Here is a 20,477-nt window from a genome sequence, read left to right on the forward strand (position 1 = left end):
AGAGCTCGAGCAGCTTCCAAGAGGTGCCAGCAATGTGTGTGTGGGGCTGGGAGGAGCAGGAGTTGCAGTGTCGTGTTTGGAGTCCCCCGGGTGAGGATGTAGGAATAGACTGGAGATTTGGTGACTGAGGTTTCTTTTCTGTGGCAATAATTGTTCTTGGCCACATCATTTCGGTTTGTTACTCGCCTGTGGTTTGTTCTACAGGCCTGTTTCCTTTCTCTCCTACTATGGTGTCTCAGTTATCTTCAGCAGAGGCTCAGCAATAACTAAACTTGAGCTTAGATACTTAAACTTCAGTTCAGAGTAGATACACGGAAGAAATCCTTCCCTGGGAGGGTGGGCAGGCCCTGGCACAGGGTGCCCAGAGCAGCTGTGGCTGCCCCTGGATCCCTGGCAGTGCCCAAGGCCAGGCTGGACACTGGGGCTTGGAGCAGCCTGGGACAGTGGGAGGTGTCCCTGCCCTTGGCAGGGGTGGCACTGGATGGGCTTTAAGGTCCCTTCCCACCAAGGCCTCGTCTTCCTTTGCCTTCAGTGTCTGCCTCAGAGTTTGTACCAAAACCAAAGTGAGGTTGGTGTCACCTTCTCTAAACTGGGAGAACAGATCACTCCAAGCTGTGGGGAGATGGAGAGGCTGTAGGATGGAGAGGGTGCAGCCCTGCAGACGCGGCGAGAAACTTTAACAGATTCCATTTAGCTAGAGCAGGGTTAGATATTAGTGAAATATCTTGCTAACTGTGTTAAACTAAGAAAATAAGCAATCAAGTTCATAGAATTGCAAAACTCAGGATGAAAGAACTCGTGTGGCAGTTATTCTTCTCTTGCAGGATGGTTCCTTCTGTGCAATCACTAATGACTGACGAGACCCTCTGCAGCTTGTGAAATGACAGGGCTGCTGTCAGTGCTTAGGAAATCCAAGTGCACAGCCCCTGCTCCTTCCTTGTCACCGAGCCGCTCTCGTGAGCGCAGTCAGCCCCAAGTGCTGAAGTTGTGCTGTTCTCTGCCTGTGGCTCTCTCCTGCAGGGATCCAGGTTTATTCTCTTTTTAGCTGCTTGCACTAGATGCCCATATTCCAGCTGAATTAACACTTCCCAGTCTGGAGCACTGCTGGTGCTCTGAGGTGACCGTGTGCCGTGCTCAGAGCTCGGCGTGGCACAGCTCCCTGGGGCTGGGCCAGTCTCAGACGTGCGGCCAAAATTCTATGTTTCCTGGAGCTGGGAGGTTGTTTGCCTCATGCACTCGTGTCTCATTCGGTGTCTGCCATCTCCCCAGGCTCTCAGACCTTTACTACTTTCCAAGTTTCTTTCTTCAGCTCCATCTTTCAAACGCCTCTTTTCCCTAACACTGCCACTTCTCCCCAGTGCTTGGAGTTCCTCAGGTTGTCCTGTCTCTTGTTCTTACTTGGTTCATTAATTCTTGCTGATGAATGTAAAACCTGGGTTATTAACTGCCAGTAGCACCAGGTACCAGCAGGAAAAAATATCTCTTTGCACTCCATACTGTACAAACATGGAATAAGGGAAGTTCTTGCCCTGAAGTCTTGAACTAATTTTCTTCTGTTAACAGCTCATTAAGAGAAATCTTCCTGCTCATCTTTTCACGGAAAACAACACGTCATGAGGCAGCTCAGAGCCCCCTTTTACTGATTTTTTTTTTTTTAAAAGTTCATCTTCGTTTTTATTCATGTCACAACATTTATTGATAAATTTCTTGAATGTGCTGCTTTCATGTTTTATAATTAAACAAATAGAGTGTACTTTTACTAATGTGTAATCCTGTAGTGATCGTGTTTTCCAGGAGAGGCTGTTTTATCATTCCAAATCTCTCCCTATGGATAGGTGTGCTCCTCTGCAGCCCCACAGCAGTTTCTCACTGTTCATTCCCAGTGCTACACTGGGAACATGAAGGGGTAGGAGACAAAAGGCAGGATAATGGTGTGGTTCTCTTCAATGTGGTTGTTTCTGAAGGATTGATGTTTCTCACGTTGTTTTGCAGTTTCCAGGAGCAGCTTTAAGCTGTTTGTCCTTTGGGCTGGAAACTTTCCTGAGTGTTCCAGCTCAGTGGGTTCCTCACGGAGGGGCAGAAATGAGCCCTGGAATGGTTCCGCCCCTCCTACAGCTCCTGGGGTGGCTGAGGGTTTGGAAGTGTCAGAGAAGGTCTCAAAACCAAAGCACATCCCAAAACGTTGAGCTTTTCCAACTCTGTAACCTTTGCTGTGTGTGGTGTTAAAATGAGAGGGCAGCCAGGTTTTGGTGTCACTTTGTCATCTCCTGGAATTGGGGGCGAGGCCGTGGTGCCTCACTGTAGTTGGGTCATACTTCACTTTATTGACAGACATTTTCCAGTTTAAGAAGAAAATAAAGGATGTTTAATTTGCAGAACCAGACATTGGGAAAACAATGTTTGTGACCAGTAACAAGTTAAACTCCTGAGACAGAGGAAACTCCTTCCACTTGTCCTTAGCTGGGATTCTAAGATTTCACCGAGGTAAATTGTTCCAGAGTAGATATTTCCCTCAACAGTTGGTTCCTGTGGAAATTTCACACCGTTGAACAGTCATTCAACTTTCCACTTCATTTCCTTTGAAATTCCTAATGTTCACTTTCCTTGGTGTGATCCTGTTGAAGGTGTCTGATTTAAATGAGTATTTGATATTTATATCCGTTGTCTGCTATGTTTTTATATAAATTACGCTTCAAAATACTGTGTGCTCGCATGTATTTCCCCATTCATGCTGACATTACTATAAAAGCTCAAACCATAATTGTCCAGATTTGTGTATTCACATGGAGGTTTTTTTGTTTCTGCATTTAATTTAATTTCCAAAAGACGTTAAAGAGATTTCAGTGATGGAAGTGCTTAAATGGTTTTAATCAGGCTTTGATGTGCACAAATCATTAAAGCGAGGAGGATGAAGAGATAAGAGTCCACAATTCCCTTTGTATGGTTTGCCTGCAGAGGAACTCACGGAGGAGGAAGTGTTCAGGAAATCCCAAAGGCGCAGGAGCAGCGACAGGACAAGGGAAAACAGCCTCAAGCTGTGCCAGGGCAGGTTCAGGCTGGATATTGGGAAAATTCCTTCATGGAAAGGGCTGTCCAGCCTTCCACAGGCTGCCCAGGGCAGTGCTGGAGTCCCCATCCCTGGAGGGGTTTGAAGTGTGGAGGTGGCACTTGGGGCAGTGGGAATGGTTGGACTCAAGGAACTTGGAGGGCTTTTCCAACCTAAACAATTCTATAATTCTGTTTTTCCCACAGAGAAGGGGAACAGCAAACCAAGAAAAGCTACATCAAAATGGGAATTTAGTCTGTGTGATGTCATGCATTTCGTGGGCAGAGGAATAACCAGAGTTTCTGTGGGGAAAAAAAAAAAAAAAAATTTGAGAGCTTTGCCAACGTAACTTTCCAGTGTTGCGTTACAATTAGCATAAGCATTTCCTTATTTAAAGATAATTTAAAAATTGTTTGGTCAAAATCCAGATTTGAAAACATGAGCCATTAAGATGGAGATTTCAGAAAATTGAATATGGGAAACAGGTTGAAGAACTTAAAAGAACACGTTGTAACTTTAGCAAGTTGTCCTGTGCTTTGGCATACATTAAATCAACCTAATGAAAATTGCCGAATGAAAAATACTTGATTTTACAAAGATCTCCCAACATTATTGTGTTTTTGTAACTGCAAGAGGCCTTGAAGCACAAAGATTGTCCAAGAGGAGATTAAATGGATTGAGGTAGTGATATTTTCCCTGTTTCCTGGGGTTTTTATGTTCTGAGTGATCCTCTATGGAGCAGAGCTTCCTGATTGTGTGTTTTGAGGAGGTTTTTATATTTTGGGGTGAGGTGCTGTGTGTGTTTGACATTTCCCATTAAATGTCCAGTTCACCTCTGACTGGTGTGGAGCTACTGGAACCCCCCCTGGCTGTGGGTGAAAAGCACTGTGGCCACTTGGAATATTGGTTTAAATTGCCTGGTGAAGTTCAGGATCTCTAGTTAATTAATTTATTTTTTAATTAATTAATTAGGATTTTATATTAGCCTTCTGATGCCAATAGGATAAATTAGCATCATATTATAGCATTGATTTGCCATGGTGGAAACTGGTGTTTGGTGTAGACCAGCCTTTAAAAGATAAAGGGTGAAAAGATTTTCCTGGAGCAATTGCTGGTGCTGAAAGAGCTCCACTAATTACATTTAATGAGCAAAAAACACAGGTAAGGACTTTGCACTGTGACACATTCTTAGCCAATAATTACCAGAAATGTGTTTTAATAGGAGAGAGTTTTAACAAGTAGTCTTCAGCTTAAATTTGTTAATCACTAATAACCTCCTAAAAGACAACTTTCTTCAGGTTTTTTCTTCAGTTTTTTTTCTTCAGCCTTCTCTTTTTTTTTTTTAGTGGAAAAAGTTGCATTATTCCCTGGCTACGTGAAGCAAGGTCCGTGCTGAATTGGCATTCAAAAATGTTTTTGTTTGTTTTTTCTTATTTATTCAGAGGAATGTTCAAATCCATCCAGTCAGGACTTGCTGACAAACTTGAAGCTCAAGATGGTCAGAAATGGGTGTGGTTTAATCTTCGTTGCTATTTTAGAGTATGAAATTTGGATCTCATTAGCTGCTCTAGTGGGCTGATTCCTTGCTATACAATTTATTTCAATGCATTATTCAATTTTTGAAAAATTATTATGTGTGACTTGCACTATAAATAGTGAGTCATACTTTAAAAAAACTTAATTTGAGCTTGTGCTTAGTAGAATTCCATTAATTGAACCCCTAACGAGGGGTGTCCATCAGTGCCTGGTGCCTGCTCAGCTGCAGCTGGTTTGCCCAGCACAGCCTGGGAGCTTTAGCAGTTCTCACCATGGAATTTCTGTGGCACTTGGAAGCAGTTTTGGCTCTTCCAGAGACATTTCCAGGCTCCAGCTCTGACCCAGCTTGGTGTGAAGTGGCCTCTTGCATGAAGGGTTTTGAAACTCAACTAAATTTTGAGACGGCTTTTGCAATGGTTCTTGTGTTTGTCTTTAACTTCGTGCCACAAAAAGCTGAACTTCTTTTCCTGGTGGCAAAACTCACCAAGTCTCACTGGCTGGAAGTGAAATGTGGTGTTAGTATTCTGTGTTTTGTAGTTTCATGGCTTTTGGTTTAAGGCCACATCCAGAAAAGTGCAAAAAGTTGTAAGAACTTTGGGGGAAAAAACCCCAAACAGCATCATTATGGGAAAATATGAGGTCATTTATATTAAAAGAGTTTGTACAGCTAAATTAACATTTATCAACTGTTTTCTTGAGGTAAAAGATACTGCACTAAATGTGCTGTTACTCAGTGGGGGCAGAAATATTAATGTTTCTCTCAGTCTGCTCAGGGGGATTATAAAGTACAGGTGGCATTTAGTAGGTAGGATGAAAGGTGAAAACTTTCCAACTTTTTAAGCAGTGTTTGTTTGGAAGCACAGCACATCAAAGCTGTGGCTTTCCTGCTGCATTTCAGCTTCCCTCTGTAGATGGTTCTGGGCCCTTCCTCTCGCTTCCAAGTTTTTTTGCTTTGCCTGCAAATCTTAAATGCTCCTGTTCCCTAGGTTTTTCCAGAGTTTTTAACTAGTCTCGGCTCTCCTCTTCAGTGTGTTTAAGTTTAAAAAGAAAGTTTGAAGGTACCAGGAAGCATCCCAGGTCTCAGAGCTGTCACATTCTGACAGCAGATTTTAGACAGGTAGGAAACGATGCTGAGTTTGGCAAACTCTTTGCATACAAGTTAGGGCTGAAATCTGGGAGGGAAAATTCGTATTTTCATTTTTCTGATACTCAGAATTGTGGATTTTGTGAAATCTTCAAGCTGTAAAGCAATCCTGGGACTGCTGCAGCTGCCAGCAGGGAGCACTGGCCCTGTGAGAGGTCAAGCCACCACTTTTGAACAGATATTGATGTAATACATTGGTGATCATTTAGAGAACACACGGATGCTGACATGCATCACTCCGGTGGCTTTGGTGCTCCCCCTCCAGTTGTTCTGGGAGCAGCCTGGACACTGATATTTCCCTTTAGGCCTCGCAGTTGTTCTGTGGCTCACCCCGAGTGGTTTCCCATGGTTCTGAGGAGAGTTAAGTCATTGAATGGTGAAGTTTTTAATTTTGGTTGCTCTGCTGAGCTGCTCCCCAGCACCCTTTCCCTCACAACCACGTTACAGAATTTTTATCTCAAACCCTGATGTTCAGCTCAGTGAGTGATGCAGCACAATGGGTGAACCTTGGTCACGATGGGAAGTCCAAGATGAATGTCTTGTGAGACAGTGCAGACAGATGATCTTACACTGAGGCTGGAGGAAGTGACAGTTAAACCAGGGTAAAGTATCTGATAAAATTTTTCTCTTTTCTTTTTCTGTAGTTGAGATGGGAGAAGGATGTGAGCCTCAAATGTGATTTTCCCTTTTGCCTTTTCACTCCTGGTTTAGGTGGCACCTCATTAAAACCTTGTCTGCTGTTTCAAATCTTACACAGAGCAGATTTATCAGAGAATTTCTGTCAAGTGAATCCTTTCTTAATCCTAATGCCACAGAGTTCATAGCACTCAAATGTAATGATGTCTTTTATGAAAGTAAATTAATGTGAGGAAGTCAGAATGATAATAGCCAGATTAATGTTAGATGTCTGAATAACTATTGCTTAATAAAATCTAAATGCCAATTGTCTTGGCTTCAAAGTTTAAGCAGATGAACATGTAGGCACAGGAATTGGGTTATTAAATTTCTGCCCAATTAAAGGGCAGAAATTTGTTGGGAAACTGTACTGGAATACGCTTTGGTTAGCCTGTGTGGACATGAAAGGAGTGCATGGAAAAATGCTGAATTTGTGATGGTCCATCTTTGCACTTGGGGGAATTAAAAACTTTCCCAGCGACGGAGAGTGGAGGGGATGGGGAGGATTGTCCTTGGTGGAGTGGGAGATGGAACTGGACTGAAGTTGGCTGAGAGGAGATTTAAGTGGGAAAGAAAAGAGTGTTCCTGGTGGATGGCTGAGCTCGAGGTCAGTCTGCACTGCTGGGCTGCTGGTTTGGGGATCTCCTCCGCTGTGGGGTGTCAGGGCAAGGAATATCACTGCCTGGTCAAGAAAGTCCCCTGTTCCTCAGAGTAGTTTTGGTATTGCAGGATGAAGCAGATAGAAATGCAAAGGCTTGGGAAGGCAAAGCTGAAATTCAGCTTTGCTGAGCAACAGCAGCTTCACTTCCCTCTCCTGGCTCGGGCTGGCTCTTGTGACACGAGTTCACTGAGGCTCCTGTGTCTTACCCGACCTGGAATCCTGACCTGGCGTTGGGGTAGGTGCAGAAAATGACCATTTTAGTGGCTTTGTGGTCTCATGGTGTCAATCCCTGAGGTTCTTCTCCTCTGAATCAGGGATGGCTCTGTGGGGTCACTGTGGGATCTGTGGTGTCTCCCAGGATGGAGCCTGGGGACAGAGGGACAGTGGGTGGAGGAGTGACCCTCCCTCTGCTCCCTGTCCATGGAGAGAGGAGGAGGGAGCAGGGAGTTGTGCTGTCGCTTCCTAGGCTTTCCTGCTCCTCTCCCATTGCTGAAGAGACAGGACAGGAAGGAGGGACTGATGTCCTTTGAGCAGCTCTGCTCTCTGCAAAGGAAGAGAGTTGGGAATTAATTTCTGTGTTCATCAGAGAGGGGGGACCAGGCGTTTTCCCTCCTGTGTGGTACTTCTGCACAAAAATGAGACATTTAAGATATGTGGTTGTGCATTTTTAAGGTCCCTTGAGTGAATTATATCAAACCAGTCTTGTAAATTCTTGGATATAAACAATTTTAAGCTGTTTTAGTAGTGTAATTTAAAAATGGACTTTAAAATGGTTTTAAATGAGCTGCACTGCAAGTGCTGAAGTTACAAATGTCCTCCTTAACTCGGCTTCTAAAATCCACTTGCTGGGGGTTCACGTTCACCTTAGTTCTTTTACCTTACCTTGGCAGGAGGAGTGGAACTGGATGATTTTTAAGGTCCCTTCTGACCCAAACTCCATTTCTGCCTTGCTTCTGTGTGCTGAATCTCATGCATGATGAATGATGCACCCAGTTCTCATCTGGACTTGTAAAACGAAATGTTACACTTGCAGAGCCTCTTTCTAAAGGATCCCCAAGTCCTTTTCCAGTGGTTAGTGTTGAGTTACAAATGATCACTGTAATTCTTTTATCCACCGTCGCCGTGTGTTGGCTTCTCACGTGGAAGATGCTGACTGATCCTCAGGTAACCTGATATGTGAGGGATGAAGGGGACTCAGGCAGCTAAAACCGAAGAGCAGGATGTCATTACTTGCTCCATCACTTGACTGAGACGCTGGAATTAAGGCCGTGCTCCCACAGAAAGTGCTGTGGAATTTCTCTCAGCTAACGGTGGTGAAGGATTTGTGCTGCTTTGTCTGGGGAGCAGCACAAGTCCAGGCACATCGTGCTTGGTGGGGATTTCTGGGTGCTCCAGAGCTGAGTGGGAAGGAGAAGTGCCTGCAGCAAACTGCTGGCTCTGCCCTCCCTGGGAGTTCTTGTCAAACATTAACCAGACCTAGGTCAACTCAGTTTTTTATTATTTTTATTTAAAGCTCTCCCACCCTCAGTACGGACAAAGGAGTAGTTCCCAGACAGCTCTTGGGGCACTTTATGTTCTCCCTGTTGAATGTGCAGCAGCATTCCTGATGTGAAGGGTGGGATAGAAACGTTTGTGTTGTAGGAATGGGAAACATTTGTGCTTCAGTTAGTGGTGAATCACTGATTTATATTTGTGTCCTATTACCAGTAGAATCGCATTTGAATTGTATTCCCAAGAGCTCAAGTGAAACCTTGGAAGGAGGGAGAAGGAGCTGTGGAAAAGTTCATTCTCATCGCAATAGCTGAGTGAGATGATGGCTCAAGGCTTCCTGTGATACCAATTTACTGGGGTAGAATTTTGGAATCCTGGTGGTATCACAACCTTTCCTTTGGTGGAGCAGATCCCATGTGCACCAAACCAAATCCCCCTCTCTTGGCACAGAGCCTTTGTGTTGTCAGAAGGTGAGGGACAGAAACAGAAAACTCCACGCTTTTGAGAAATTGGCTTTTTCCTGTCTGGACAAATACAAAAACTATTTGAATTCTATGTAAACTCTTGGTTTTAGTCGTGTTCCCTATTTCAGTTATAAAACTCTGAAGATGACTCCGCTGCTTCTGTATTTGCACCATGGTCATCATGGTCATGCACCATTTGCATCGTGGTCATCCTTTAAACCTGTCCTGGAGAATCATCCTGTTTGTGCTTTTTGGGGCAAAGCTCTATTGTTTTAATAGGAAATGTTATATTTTTTTCTGCATTTTTTTTCTTCACCATCACACAGAAAGTGGACGTTAAGGCTATATGTACACTTCTACAAGTAACTCTTGGTGACACCAGGGCATGTTCCTCTTTGTGTGTCAGTGTTTTTGTGCTAATTTTGTTGTTGCAGGGCAGTTATTTTTCAATGTCTCCCTTTTTAAACAGCTCCTCTGGGAGTGCATTTGTGCTAGCTGACAGAGTAGCATTTTAGGCTTGTGCACATGATTTTAGGGCAGGATTTGTGGTGATGCCCTGATGCACAAGCTGGGAGAAGTGTCCTGTGCCAGCTCCTGAGATGCCCCTTGTTCATGGTAAAAGGAATATTTTAAATAATTAACAGGCGTCTTTGGATGCAGCATTAAGGCAGCTTCAAGTATTATTAACTGCCTCCTGAAAACATAATTCCTTATTACAAGCAGACTTTTCAGCTCTTTTTCCCCTTTCTTCTAAGAAAAAAGGGTGAAATGATGGGAGCTGAGCGTGCCCCCGCAGCTGGGTGTGCCCCGCACAGAGCTGGGATCCTGCACGTTCCCTCTGAGCGTGTTTATCCTTCGTGGCCAAATGTTGTCAAACAGAATTGGGGTTTCATCGCAGCCAATTAACCAATTAACTGTTTGATTCCTCTTGCTCATGAAACCAATTGAGACTGAAGAAGCCCTCGAGTTAAATGAGGGTGTCTTGAAGGAAGTGGAGGTGTTGTAAGCAGGCTTTGAAGATGCACTAATGGCTGGGTGAGGTGTGGTGGGGTCGGATCCCTTTGGATGGGCTGTGTGTGGAGGGTTCCTTGGGCCAACCTTCGCCTTTGATGGTTTTGCCTCACAGTGTCTGGGGAAGATGAAGAGATGCTGCTGGTGCTGAGCTGGAGTGAGGACTTGGGTGCCTGATGTGGTTCAGGGGGGTAAGAAGGGTTTGGCCAAGGTCCTCTTCTAACAGCTTTGCCAGGAAATCTCAGGCAGTGTGGGTGTGTTGGTTGGGGTTTATTTTTAGTCTGGAGTTGTGGTCCAAAAGTCCCAGAGCTGGGATGTGCCCCCTGCCCGGAGCTGAGGGAGTGGGAAGTGGGAGGCAGGAGGAGAAGGCAGCACCAACACTGCCATTTCATACCACAAGTTACACATCCAAGGTGAAGGTCTCTCAAACCAAAGCCATGCCCTTGTTGGATTAGGGATGAGCAGAAATACCAACTGGGATTTAGGAAGAGCTTGGAAGGAGAAATGAAAACTGTGTGTCTGGTCTCGGTGATGCGATGACGCTCGGGGCGCCTGGAGCAGCAGTGACTGGTGCTGCAGGAATACACACGGGGAGGTTGGCTCAGGAGTTTCTGTGAATTCCCTGCTGGATTTCCTGCTTGCTTTCAACTCTTCCTATTGAGCTGGAGCAGAGGCGTGAGATGTGAAGGGTTGGTTTGCAGGGAAGTCTCAGACACAGGGACTGTGCAGAGTACAGTGGGACACACTGCAGGAGGAGTGACTCAAACCATGGGGAGTTCAACTTCCTAAAAATGGAAATACTCTGCTTTAGGCCTGTTTTCTAATTTCTTTTTTCAATTTTGGAACTTCTCTTTTCCCAGATGTGGAAACTAAGATGACTTTGGCCCTTGCTGCAGGGACATTGTTCTGGCTCCCTCAGCCTGGCTCTGCTACTCCTTCACGCTTTAGCTCAGGCCTCCTGAGAAAAGGGGAATTTTAGCAGGATCATCTTGTAGGCAAAAACTCCTTCATCTTCCGCTTCCAAGTCTGTGCAGGGAGGGAGCAGAGGTGCTGTCCTTGTTCCCAGAGGATGGGGTAGGGGTGATGGGACCACTACATTTTAGTGGATATTAAAGGTTTATTGCAACTTCAAGTGGTCCGAAAACTGAACTTCTGTAGTTTCCTACCTGCTGGAGTTACTTACCAGCGGTGCTGATCAGCAGACAGGTCTTGGATATCTGCCTTTCAAAGTACCTCTTCTTGCTTTTCCTGAGCATGGGAACATTTCCCTTCTGGCAGGCTCGTGGCTGTGGAAGATGTGGGTTTGAATGGGAAGTTGTCTGAAGTACAGAGCTAAGGAAGCCCCACGAACTTCCTCTATTTACACATTTAATGCTGGTGTGATTTTAATGGCCTCGTACAGGTTCAAGGCACTTAAAATAGCTCTGTGTGGAGATTGGATGATTAGATACAAACAAGTCTAACTTGTATCATAGTCAAACTATTTGCTTTAATAAAAAAATGTAAAAGAGTTAAAAAAACCCAAACCAAATCCCCATAAATCAAGGTGACTCCCCATGAGGGTGTTTATCATGTACTGTGTTACAAAAGGCTGGGGAGAAGTGGTTAAAAGTGTCATTAACTGGTGCCTTTCTGATGATTAATTTTACATTCACCTGGGCAGATACAGCCAGATCAGCTCTGGGTTTGCACCAGCTCAGATCTCAAGTGAATCTTTGCTGTAATCTTCCTTTTGTGTGGCAGTGTTGGTACAAATGCTGGTTTTCCTTCAGTCCTAGAGTTACAGGAAATGTTGATGCAATTTTAAAAGATGATGCTTGTCTCTGTAAAAAATAGTGAAGGTCTTTGTAAATATTTAAGCCTCTGTTTGGAAAACAGAGATGTAAAACTCTTTGCTAAGATTATAATATTCTGGATGTATAGCTGTATATAATCCTTGATCTTAGTGTATTGGTGGGAATGAACCATCCAAAACCAGAGCATTCCTATTCCCTGCTTCAACATTTGCCTTTAATAGTAAATGCCATGGACTCAGACTGTTCCAGTTGGCTTTAACTGATCCGTGTCTATAATTAAATCTGATATTTATCTGTGTTGAAATCCTACATATGTAACAAATTGGGCTGCACTCTCAAGAATGAGCTTTTTAAGCCTCGAAATTATAAAACAAGTTTGTCATCAATGCCAGAATGATCCCTGGAGTTTGCTGGCCACATTCTAGTGCCCAGGTCCCTCTCTCAGCCTTGACAGGCACCTCTGGTTACATGAGTTCAGCAGGTTACAGGAGAACTGAAGAAAAAAGTGATTTTTCACATAAAATGTAAATTGTTGTATTCATGTGTTTGATATCAGCACGGAGCTGGGTTGTGCCAGTGCTTGTGCCTTGTTTGCAGTGCAGGGAAATAAAACAAACCTGGTGCCTTAGAAAGCATCAAAGATCTCAGCTTACACCCTGGGTTTAGTCTGCTTTGGGCAGCCTCTGAGCTTTCACTGCTTTCAGAGCAATAGACAAAATGAAGCCAAATGGTGAAGAAATGTAAGAGGCTAAAATGTTATTGAGGTGAAAAGACTCATGTTTTAAAAACTGAGTGATGGGTTGAAGTTTCCTTGTTAAGAATGCAATGGCTGGGTTTGCACAGCTTTCAGAGTCATGCTCTAGCAAATCATTTATTATTTTTAATATTCAGACAGCTGTCTAAAGACATGAAATAATGATTTTCTAAGCAGCTCAACATTTTCATTTTAGGTGTAAATTATGTGGAAGAACATCAGTTTCTTTCCTGGAAGCACTTATTTTACTTTGTGCAGATCAGTAAAGAGCATTTCTAAATCTCTTGATACAGAGTTTAGCACCAGTTGTGGCTTCCCCATCCCTGGCAGTGTCCAAGGCCAGGCTGGACAGGGCTTGGAGCAGCCTGGGACAGTGGGAGGTGTCCCTGCCTATAGCAGGGGGTGGCACTGGGTGGGCTTTAAGGTCCCTCCCAGCCCAAACCGTTCTGGGATTTGATGTTAAAGGAGTTAGTGGCACCTTATTTATCATCTCATTTTGTTTACTCCTTTATGTCCCTTTATTCCCTTGTTGCAATTTCAGTCCCGATGCTGTGTCAAGCTCAGAGGGAATCTTTTCCAACTCTTGTGTGTGTGTGTTTTGCAAGAATTTGACATATTTCTTATAACACAAGTAGCAAGACCAAACTGCAAAGGAAAATTTGTTGAGAAGGGGGATTGGCAGGTTTTGAATCTGCATTTTTGCAGTAGGAGGATATGGTCCAAGGCAAAAGGTGCAATTTTGCCAGAACTTCCCTGAAATTACTGCTTTGAGTAGAAATGCCTTTTGGGAGTCAGGGAGGGAGAGAGACCTGAAAACCACATCAAAGCTTAAGGTTAGAATATGTTGGAGAATAGGTGCCAAAAAAAGGTATGTCAGCACCAAAAATAACCCTAATCTGCAGGAGGAGTTAAGCACTGAATGGGTGGGGGGATGGCAGAACATCTGGGGGAGAGAAGGTATTTTAGAAAAGAATTGGAGATGTTCGGCGTGGGCTGGAACCGAGATGACTCGAGCGGGTGAAGTGGTTTGAAATAGTTACTTGCCTGAGGACTTGGTGGATTTTTTTCAATTTTTTTTTTTTTTAATTGCTGCATAAAGTTTCCCTGTTAGAAGCCAGCTGTGGGTTGGGGGTTACAGCCCTTTGGAAGGGGCTGAAATTGGGAGTTTTGAGGAGCTGTGGCCCTCAGAGGGTTCTTAACAGAGCTCATTCTGTGGCCAAACAGGGCCAGGGACTTCTTGGGAGCACTTGGATCCCTTCTTTGGGCACTCTCATCCCTCCCCTGGGCCCTCACATCCCTCCTGTTCCCCTCTGTGATCAGGACTGATCTTTTTGCTTGTAGCAACATGAACCGTGAAGACCGGAATGTGCTGCGTATGAAAGAAAGGGAAAGGCGAAATCAAGAAATTCAGCAGGGTGACGAAGCCTTCCCACCCAACTCTCCTCTCTTTGCTGAACCATACAAAGTGGTGAGTTCCTGCACCTCGGAAAAATGCAGGTTTTATAACAGAAATCATGTGCAAATTCATATTTTATGTTTATTTTTATCCATGTTCTTTTTAAATTCAAGGCTCTTATGGCAACCAAGGGTTTAAGCAGGGCTTGAAAATAAAGCTGGACAGTCACAGCTCCCCTGGGGTATTTAGAGTGCTTGGGAAGGGGAGGAAGCTTTATAGGGAGTGAGAAAAAGGAAAATAAAACCATCGAATTATTTTCCTTCCTTCACTTTCTGTACAGTGACTCAAAACAATTCAACTGTCCATTGTGTGATGCCAAATTGCTATTTTGGGGGTGCTTTAGCCTGTTGCTAAACTTTCTAACCTTTCATCAATGCAATCCAGACCTGGATAAGTTCAGGAAGACAATGTTTAAATGGGAAGTTAATTTTAAATGCTAAAATAAATTTAAATTTAATTTTTAATTAAAAATTAAATAATTTTAATTAATTAATTAATTAATTAATTTTAATTAAAAATTAAATAATTCTGGTATGACAGAATTATCCGTGCTAACTAGTACTCCAGTAGTTTGTTTCTGATATTTTAGTTTGTTTTGAAGGAGTTGATTCTGTTAGTGATCTTGCACAGCTTTCAGCCTGTGCTGGGTTTCCTTCCAGGTTGCTTTGCTGAACAGAACTGGAAAAAATAACCTAGTTCTGGAATAACTAATAAAATATTATTTAAGATTTTAGTTACGTAGCTCAAAACTCACTTTGAGAGCAAACCCTTCCCTTGTTGCAATTTCAGCTGGTTTGCAAGAAGTAAATCATGACTGAAAGCTCTTCCTTCAGGAGGAAAGTTGAGAAATACCTGGTGGTTTTTTTTTAATTCCTGTCCTCCCATCAATTTCTTGTGCTTGATAACAAAATTCCACGTGTGAAGTTAACCAGAGCTGGTTGGGATGCATGAGGGAATGATCCAGGATCCCAGATCTGGAAAACAAAATGGTTATAGAAGAAAGAACCCTTTTAACTGTGTGCAACAAACATTGTGCCAATATAAATACCAATTAAAAATGACTTACAGGGGTGAGGTTAAGTTGGTTTTATTTTACTGCTAATTAAAACCTTTTAGGACTGATGCATTCTGTATTAGAGAAATTACAGTCTGTAAGGTGACAGGAGCCATCTGCAACTTCGGAACTTGCATCCAGCTCAGCAGTGCATTATTTGATTGTTGGTGGTTCAGCTCTTCCTGCTGCTGAATTTTTCTTATGTTTTAGGGAGTTAAATATGTATTATTACATATTTTTAATACGTTTTAGGGAGTCAAATTGCTGCTTTAAGAACTAAAATTCAGAATTGGAAATGCTGGCAAAGAAAGAGGTGGATTCTAGCTGCAATTCAGGTTAAGTGCTGTAGTTACCAGATCATTTAACTGCAAGCGAGGTTGTGATCGGTTCTGAATCCTGATTTTTGTGGCTTGTTGTCCCAGACCAGCAAAGAAGACAAGCTGTCCAGCCGCATCCAGAGCATGCTCGGTAACTATGATGAGATGACGGATCTCATCGGGGACCGGCCGCTCCAGAAGATCGTCGCCATTCCCAAGCCCTCCGTTCCCGCCGCGCCCGATGACAAACCCGCGCCCGGCTTCTTCGGCGAGCAGCGGCACGGCGCGGGCTCGCACCAGAGCAGCAAATGGACCCCGGTGGGGCCGGCCCCCAGCACTTCGGCCCAGTCCCAGAAGCGCTCGGCGGGGCTGGGGGGGCACGGGCAGCGCTCCGGGGGCGGCGCGGGCGGCGCTGGGGCCCGGCACGAGCGCGACTCCTACGGCGGCGGCCGCAAGAAGGGCCAGCACAGCTCGGAGCACTCCAAGGGCCGCTCCGCCAGCCCCGGGAAGCCGCCGGCCGTGTCCTCGCTGGGCTCCGGCCACTCCAGAGCCCACGGCAGCGACCACCACGGCAAGGACCACCAGCGCTCCAAGTCGCCCCGGGATCCCGACCCCAGCTGGGACTCTCCCTCCCGCGTGCCCTCGTTCGCCAGCGGGCAGCACTCGAACCAGTCCTTCCCACCGTCGCTAATGTCCAAGTCCAGTTCAATGTTACAGAAACCCACTGCCTACGTCAGGCCGATGGATGGGCAGGAATCCATGGAACCAAAGTTATCCTCGGAACACTACAGCAGCCAGACCCACAGCAGCGGCGTCAACGAGCTGAAGCCCAGCAGCAAAGCGCACCTGACCAAGCTGAAAATTCCTTCTCAGCCGCTGGATGTAAGTTGCCAGCTGTGTCCTGCCTTCTTCAATGTAAATCCACCTGGGCTGGGATTTTCCAGCGTCTCCGAAATCCCAATTTGCCTAACCCAAATGGAGTTTTTAGTAAACACTGTGTTTTTGTTACTCAAAGCACCTTCACCTAAGCTGTATTTTCCATGGGGAGCATGCAAAAGTAATTATTTTTGTCTTCTGCTTCTTCCATGCAAATACTGGGGTTTTTATTAAATAAAGGCTGAGGCATTCAGAAAGGCTTACTTAACCCTAAGAGGCCAATTTTCATGGAGTATTTCTGTAGTCAGGAGTTAGGGAAATAGGAGGATATCCACAAATATTTTGACAAGCTGGGTAAATACATTGTTGTTCCTGGGAGCCGAGTTGACTTAGACTTGTTGATACAATCTGCCTGTATCGGATTTTCTTTTGAAGTGAGTAGCAATTACTAGATGTGATTATTATACCTTCACACCAAATTGAACAGGGTGCACAACTTTTTATCAGTTGTGCTGGATATAAAATCCTATTGGGTTAACAACTTTGAGGAGTTTGGTAATTCCCAAATCATTAAGACACAGACTCTGACTCCAGCTCACTTACAAGGAGAGTGCCTTTCCTAGTAATGAAATCTCATTTCATCTCCTGTCTAACTGCTTGAATCATGGTAGCCAGACAAAAGCCCTTGTTCCTGGGATGTCAGCAGATAGCAAAGTAAAATCCAGGACACAGGTAAGGAAACCAGAAATTACTTTATTTGTGAAGACTTGCCACATCAGTGCTGATGCCCTGAGTCCTGTAGTAGCTTTGCTTCTTTCTGCTCGTGGCAGCCAGGGATGCAGAAGATTCGTAGTTTGGTAATTATTGCTGTTTCTGGGATCACTCTGGGATGAGTGTTTTACTTGGGAATGCAGTTTGTCATTCCTGTGCATTCACAGTCCTGCACTTGAATTCAGATATTTTCCTGGGGCTGCTTCCAGGAAATGATTGAAAGCTGGGATTCTCTTTGCCCTCTCTACAAGTTTTTAATATCACTGACTGCCTGCGATCACTTTAACTGTCAAGTGAAAAGTAAGAGATTATTATCACAGTTTTATAGATGTCATGTATTTGCTTTTCATAACTGAATGTGACTCATGCCGTAAAAACATGGATCTATCTGATATTAAAATTGATGAAAAGAGTTAGCAAGGGCTGTTTGTGTCTATGTAGAGTCAGTGTGAGTCACGATAGGGATTAAAGTTTGTTTTTAACTGTTTATAGTCCCTGGAAGATTTGGGAGATGTTAATTTCGAGTTTTGATTTGCAGGCATCAGCCTCTGGTGAGGTGAGCTGCGTGGACGAAATCCTCAAAGTAAGTTCTCAGTGCTCTTGTTCATCATTTCTTTGTTGAAAATACAACCATTCCCAAGGAGGGGGAAGGGCTCTGCTGTTCTCAGAGCCTGTCCAAGTGCAGATGGTTGCAGGAGGGCTCTCCAGTGCTCCTCCAGCACTGGGACACTGGGCCAAACTGAGAGCAGAGCTGGGTGTTGCGGTGTGCACATCATCTCCTGGAGGTCCTCACTGCATTCCTCCTCCTGGGAACCAGATCCACCCATTTCTTCCACCAAAATACAGTTTTTAATTTTGATACTGTAGATTACAGTTAATGCTTTGCTGCCCCACAGCAGAACTTTCCCTCTCCCCTACCTGGGTTATTTTTCCAAGTCCTTTTACCCCTCCTGTGATCCCCGGTCCTTTTTCTGCTCTCACAAAAGGATTGTCAGGTCCCTCTGGAGCATTTCCATGGCTTATTATTTCCTCTGACCTTCAGTGCTTCACGGGCCTTGGAGATGCTCTGAGAGAATACCAGGCACTTTCATTCCAGCTGCAGGAATTTGATTTCCTCCTTTTCCTCAAACTCTACAGGCTTCCCTTTCCTAGGATTCTTCTTCCCACACACTCTGAAAGGATCAGACTCTGACTTGCACTGCAGTTTATCTTCAGGCCAACCAAGTTGATTGATTTATGCCTTGCTGCTTGTTATTATGTCATAACTCTCTCTTCTTGTGGGTAGCAATTTAACATTCAGGTTTACATGCAAAATCTTTATTGCACATTTGGGAAATTAAGATTTGAATATAAAGCTGAGTGAAGCAATGAACTGAAAATGGAGAGAATCCAGACTGCAAGGTGAAATCTGCTTTATTTTGTTAATAACTTTCCTTTTTTTTGTGTTTTAGGAGATGACCCACTCCTGGCCTCCTCCACTGACTGCCATCCACACCCCCTGCAAAACTGAACCCTCCAAATTCCCCTTTCCAACCAAGGTCAGTGCTGAATCAAACTGCTGTTGAAAAAGTAACGCCTCTTAAAGATCAGGATTTTGGAACTCTCACATTCAGTTCTGTATAATCTGCGTTTGTTTCAGTGCTTTGTCCCTCTTTATTTTTCTTCACCCCACCTGTCAGCAGTGGCCTTATGAAAAATGTCCTTGGTTTTCCTCTGCTTTGCACAGACAGTCTGCAGGGTTATCTGTCATACAACTTGCCTTTTAAATTTTTATGTGATAAATTCAAGCCTTCAAACTTTTGAAGCTTAAAAATGCCTTTGAGCCCTTTCCCTAACAGGGAAATGCTTTGCACCATTTTGTGTAGAGCCAAGTGAGTTTCCCCCGATGTAGCAAAACAGAGGCTGAATGGTAAATGCTGAGAAGTTTAAAAGGGCTTTTCTGCATAAACTGAATTTTCCTCTTAGTTTTGAAGTCCATTAATAGTGGTATGAGATCTTTTTACATTTTTAATTACAAAAAAGATTAAGACAGTTTAAGAATCACGTGTTTTGCTGAAGAAATCACTCGTTCCAAAAGATCCCCTTCCCAACCTCCTGTGTTCTTAAGAACTGCTGAAGGGTTTAAGCAATTAATTCCAGAGAGAAATCCACCTCTGCTGCTGCTGACAGCACAGGGCACGTGTCCAGGGGAGCTGCTGGAGCTGACACCTCTGAGGAAGGAATTCTCCTGCTGCCTCCCCTGAGGCTGGGCCTGGCAGCTCCAGGGTTCCAGGGCACTGGGAATTGTTTGCCTTGAAGAGCAGCTCTGCAGGATCCTGGAAATCCAGGATAGGCAGGGGAGGCAGCTGTGGGTAAAACCCAGTGTGGGGAGCTGACTCACCCAGGAATTCGTGGTCTGGTTCCTGGATCTGCTGATTACCAGTAAAAGATTTAACTCAACAACGTGATTTTTCTCCAGACTCAACATCTCTCTGGGGTGAATTGGGGTGCTCCACCCCTAACTTGGCAGAGCTTCAGAGTGAAGAAATTGCACTGTTTGTCTTTTAAAAGTTACCTTTGTAGTAACTCAGACCAAGCTCTCTCTGACCAGCTGCTGTTCTAGACACCACTTGCAGCTCTTAATTTCCTGTTTGATCCAAATTGCTCCCCAAAACAGGACATTTGACAGAATAATTTTAAGAAGGCTTTCTCACTGAAGTCTCTACTGTCATCTCACTAATCCCATCATTTTAAGTGAATGCTTCGACATCACCTTCCCTCAGCCAAAGGTTCCAGTCCCTGTTGGAAGGGCACATCCACAGATTTCCCCCAGACTGGTCTGAGTGCAGGTTCTCATCCTGGCTGGATATCCCAGAGCCAGGGGCAGCCCTGCTGTCACCACCTCTGTATCACCTGTCCCTGTCTCACTGCATTTTGCTTCTCTCCAGTATCAAAAAACACAGAATTTACCATTCAGTTCTGGGCTTTACTTTGGAAGGCATGCCTAGAAATAAATCCTGTTGTCTGTTTTGCTAGCATTAGATCAATATTAATCTTGCAAATACTACTTTTAGTCAGGGTTTATTTGTGTGTTACATAAAACTGTCAGCCTGGAAATAATTCGTACCTTTTCTTATAAGGAAAGAAATTCCACACCTTTCCTCATCAACAAAGGTCCTTATTCCGCTGCTTTGAGTACTCATTCCTGAACCTTTAGGGAGATATTTTCCCTTTGCATTTTGGGCACACATGGCTGTGGAGCTGCTTGGTTTTAGTTTACCTGGCACTTGACTGAGTTTGGGAAGAGGAAAGTGTGCAGAAATCCGTGTGGCTGTGACACTGTAACACTGCTCAGCTCTGGTGATGTTTGAACATAAAAAGTGGCTTGTGGAGCTTTTTGAGCCTCTCAACCTGGATTGTGTCTCTTCACCCAGTTTGCAAAAAAT

The 20,477-nt window shown here is 44.3% G+C and overlaps 1 protein-coding gene across 1 annotated transcript in view; it reads left to right on the forward strand.

Annotated features, from left to right (window-relative positions):
• The window catches only part of AFF4 (AF4/FMR2 family member 4), a 47,079-nt gene that overhangs the window by 2,559 nt on the left and 24,043 nt on the right, over window positions 1-20,477 (forward strand). The window contains exons 2-5 of the mRNA XM_039559926.1: window positions 13,920-14,046; window positions 15,511-16,287; window positions 17,591-17,635; window positions 18,504-18,590. Coding sequence (XP_039415860.1) covers window positions 13,920-14,046; window positions 15,511-16,287; window positions 17,591-17,635; window positions 18,504-18,590 — 1,036 coding nt within the window. The remainder of the gene's footprint in view (window positions 1-13,919; window positions 14,047-15,510; window positions 16,288-17,590; window positions 17,636-18,503; window positions 18,591-20,477) is intronic.

The sequence above is a fragment of the Corvus cornix genome, chromosome 13, assembly GCF_000738735.6.
Source record: "Corvus cornix cornix isolate S_Up_H32 chromosome 13, ASM73873v5, whole genome shotgun sequence".
NCBI lineage: Eukaryota > Metazoa > Chordata > Aves > Passeriformes > Corvidae > Corvus > Corvus cornix.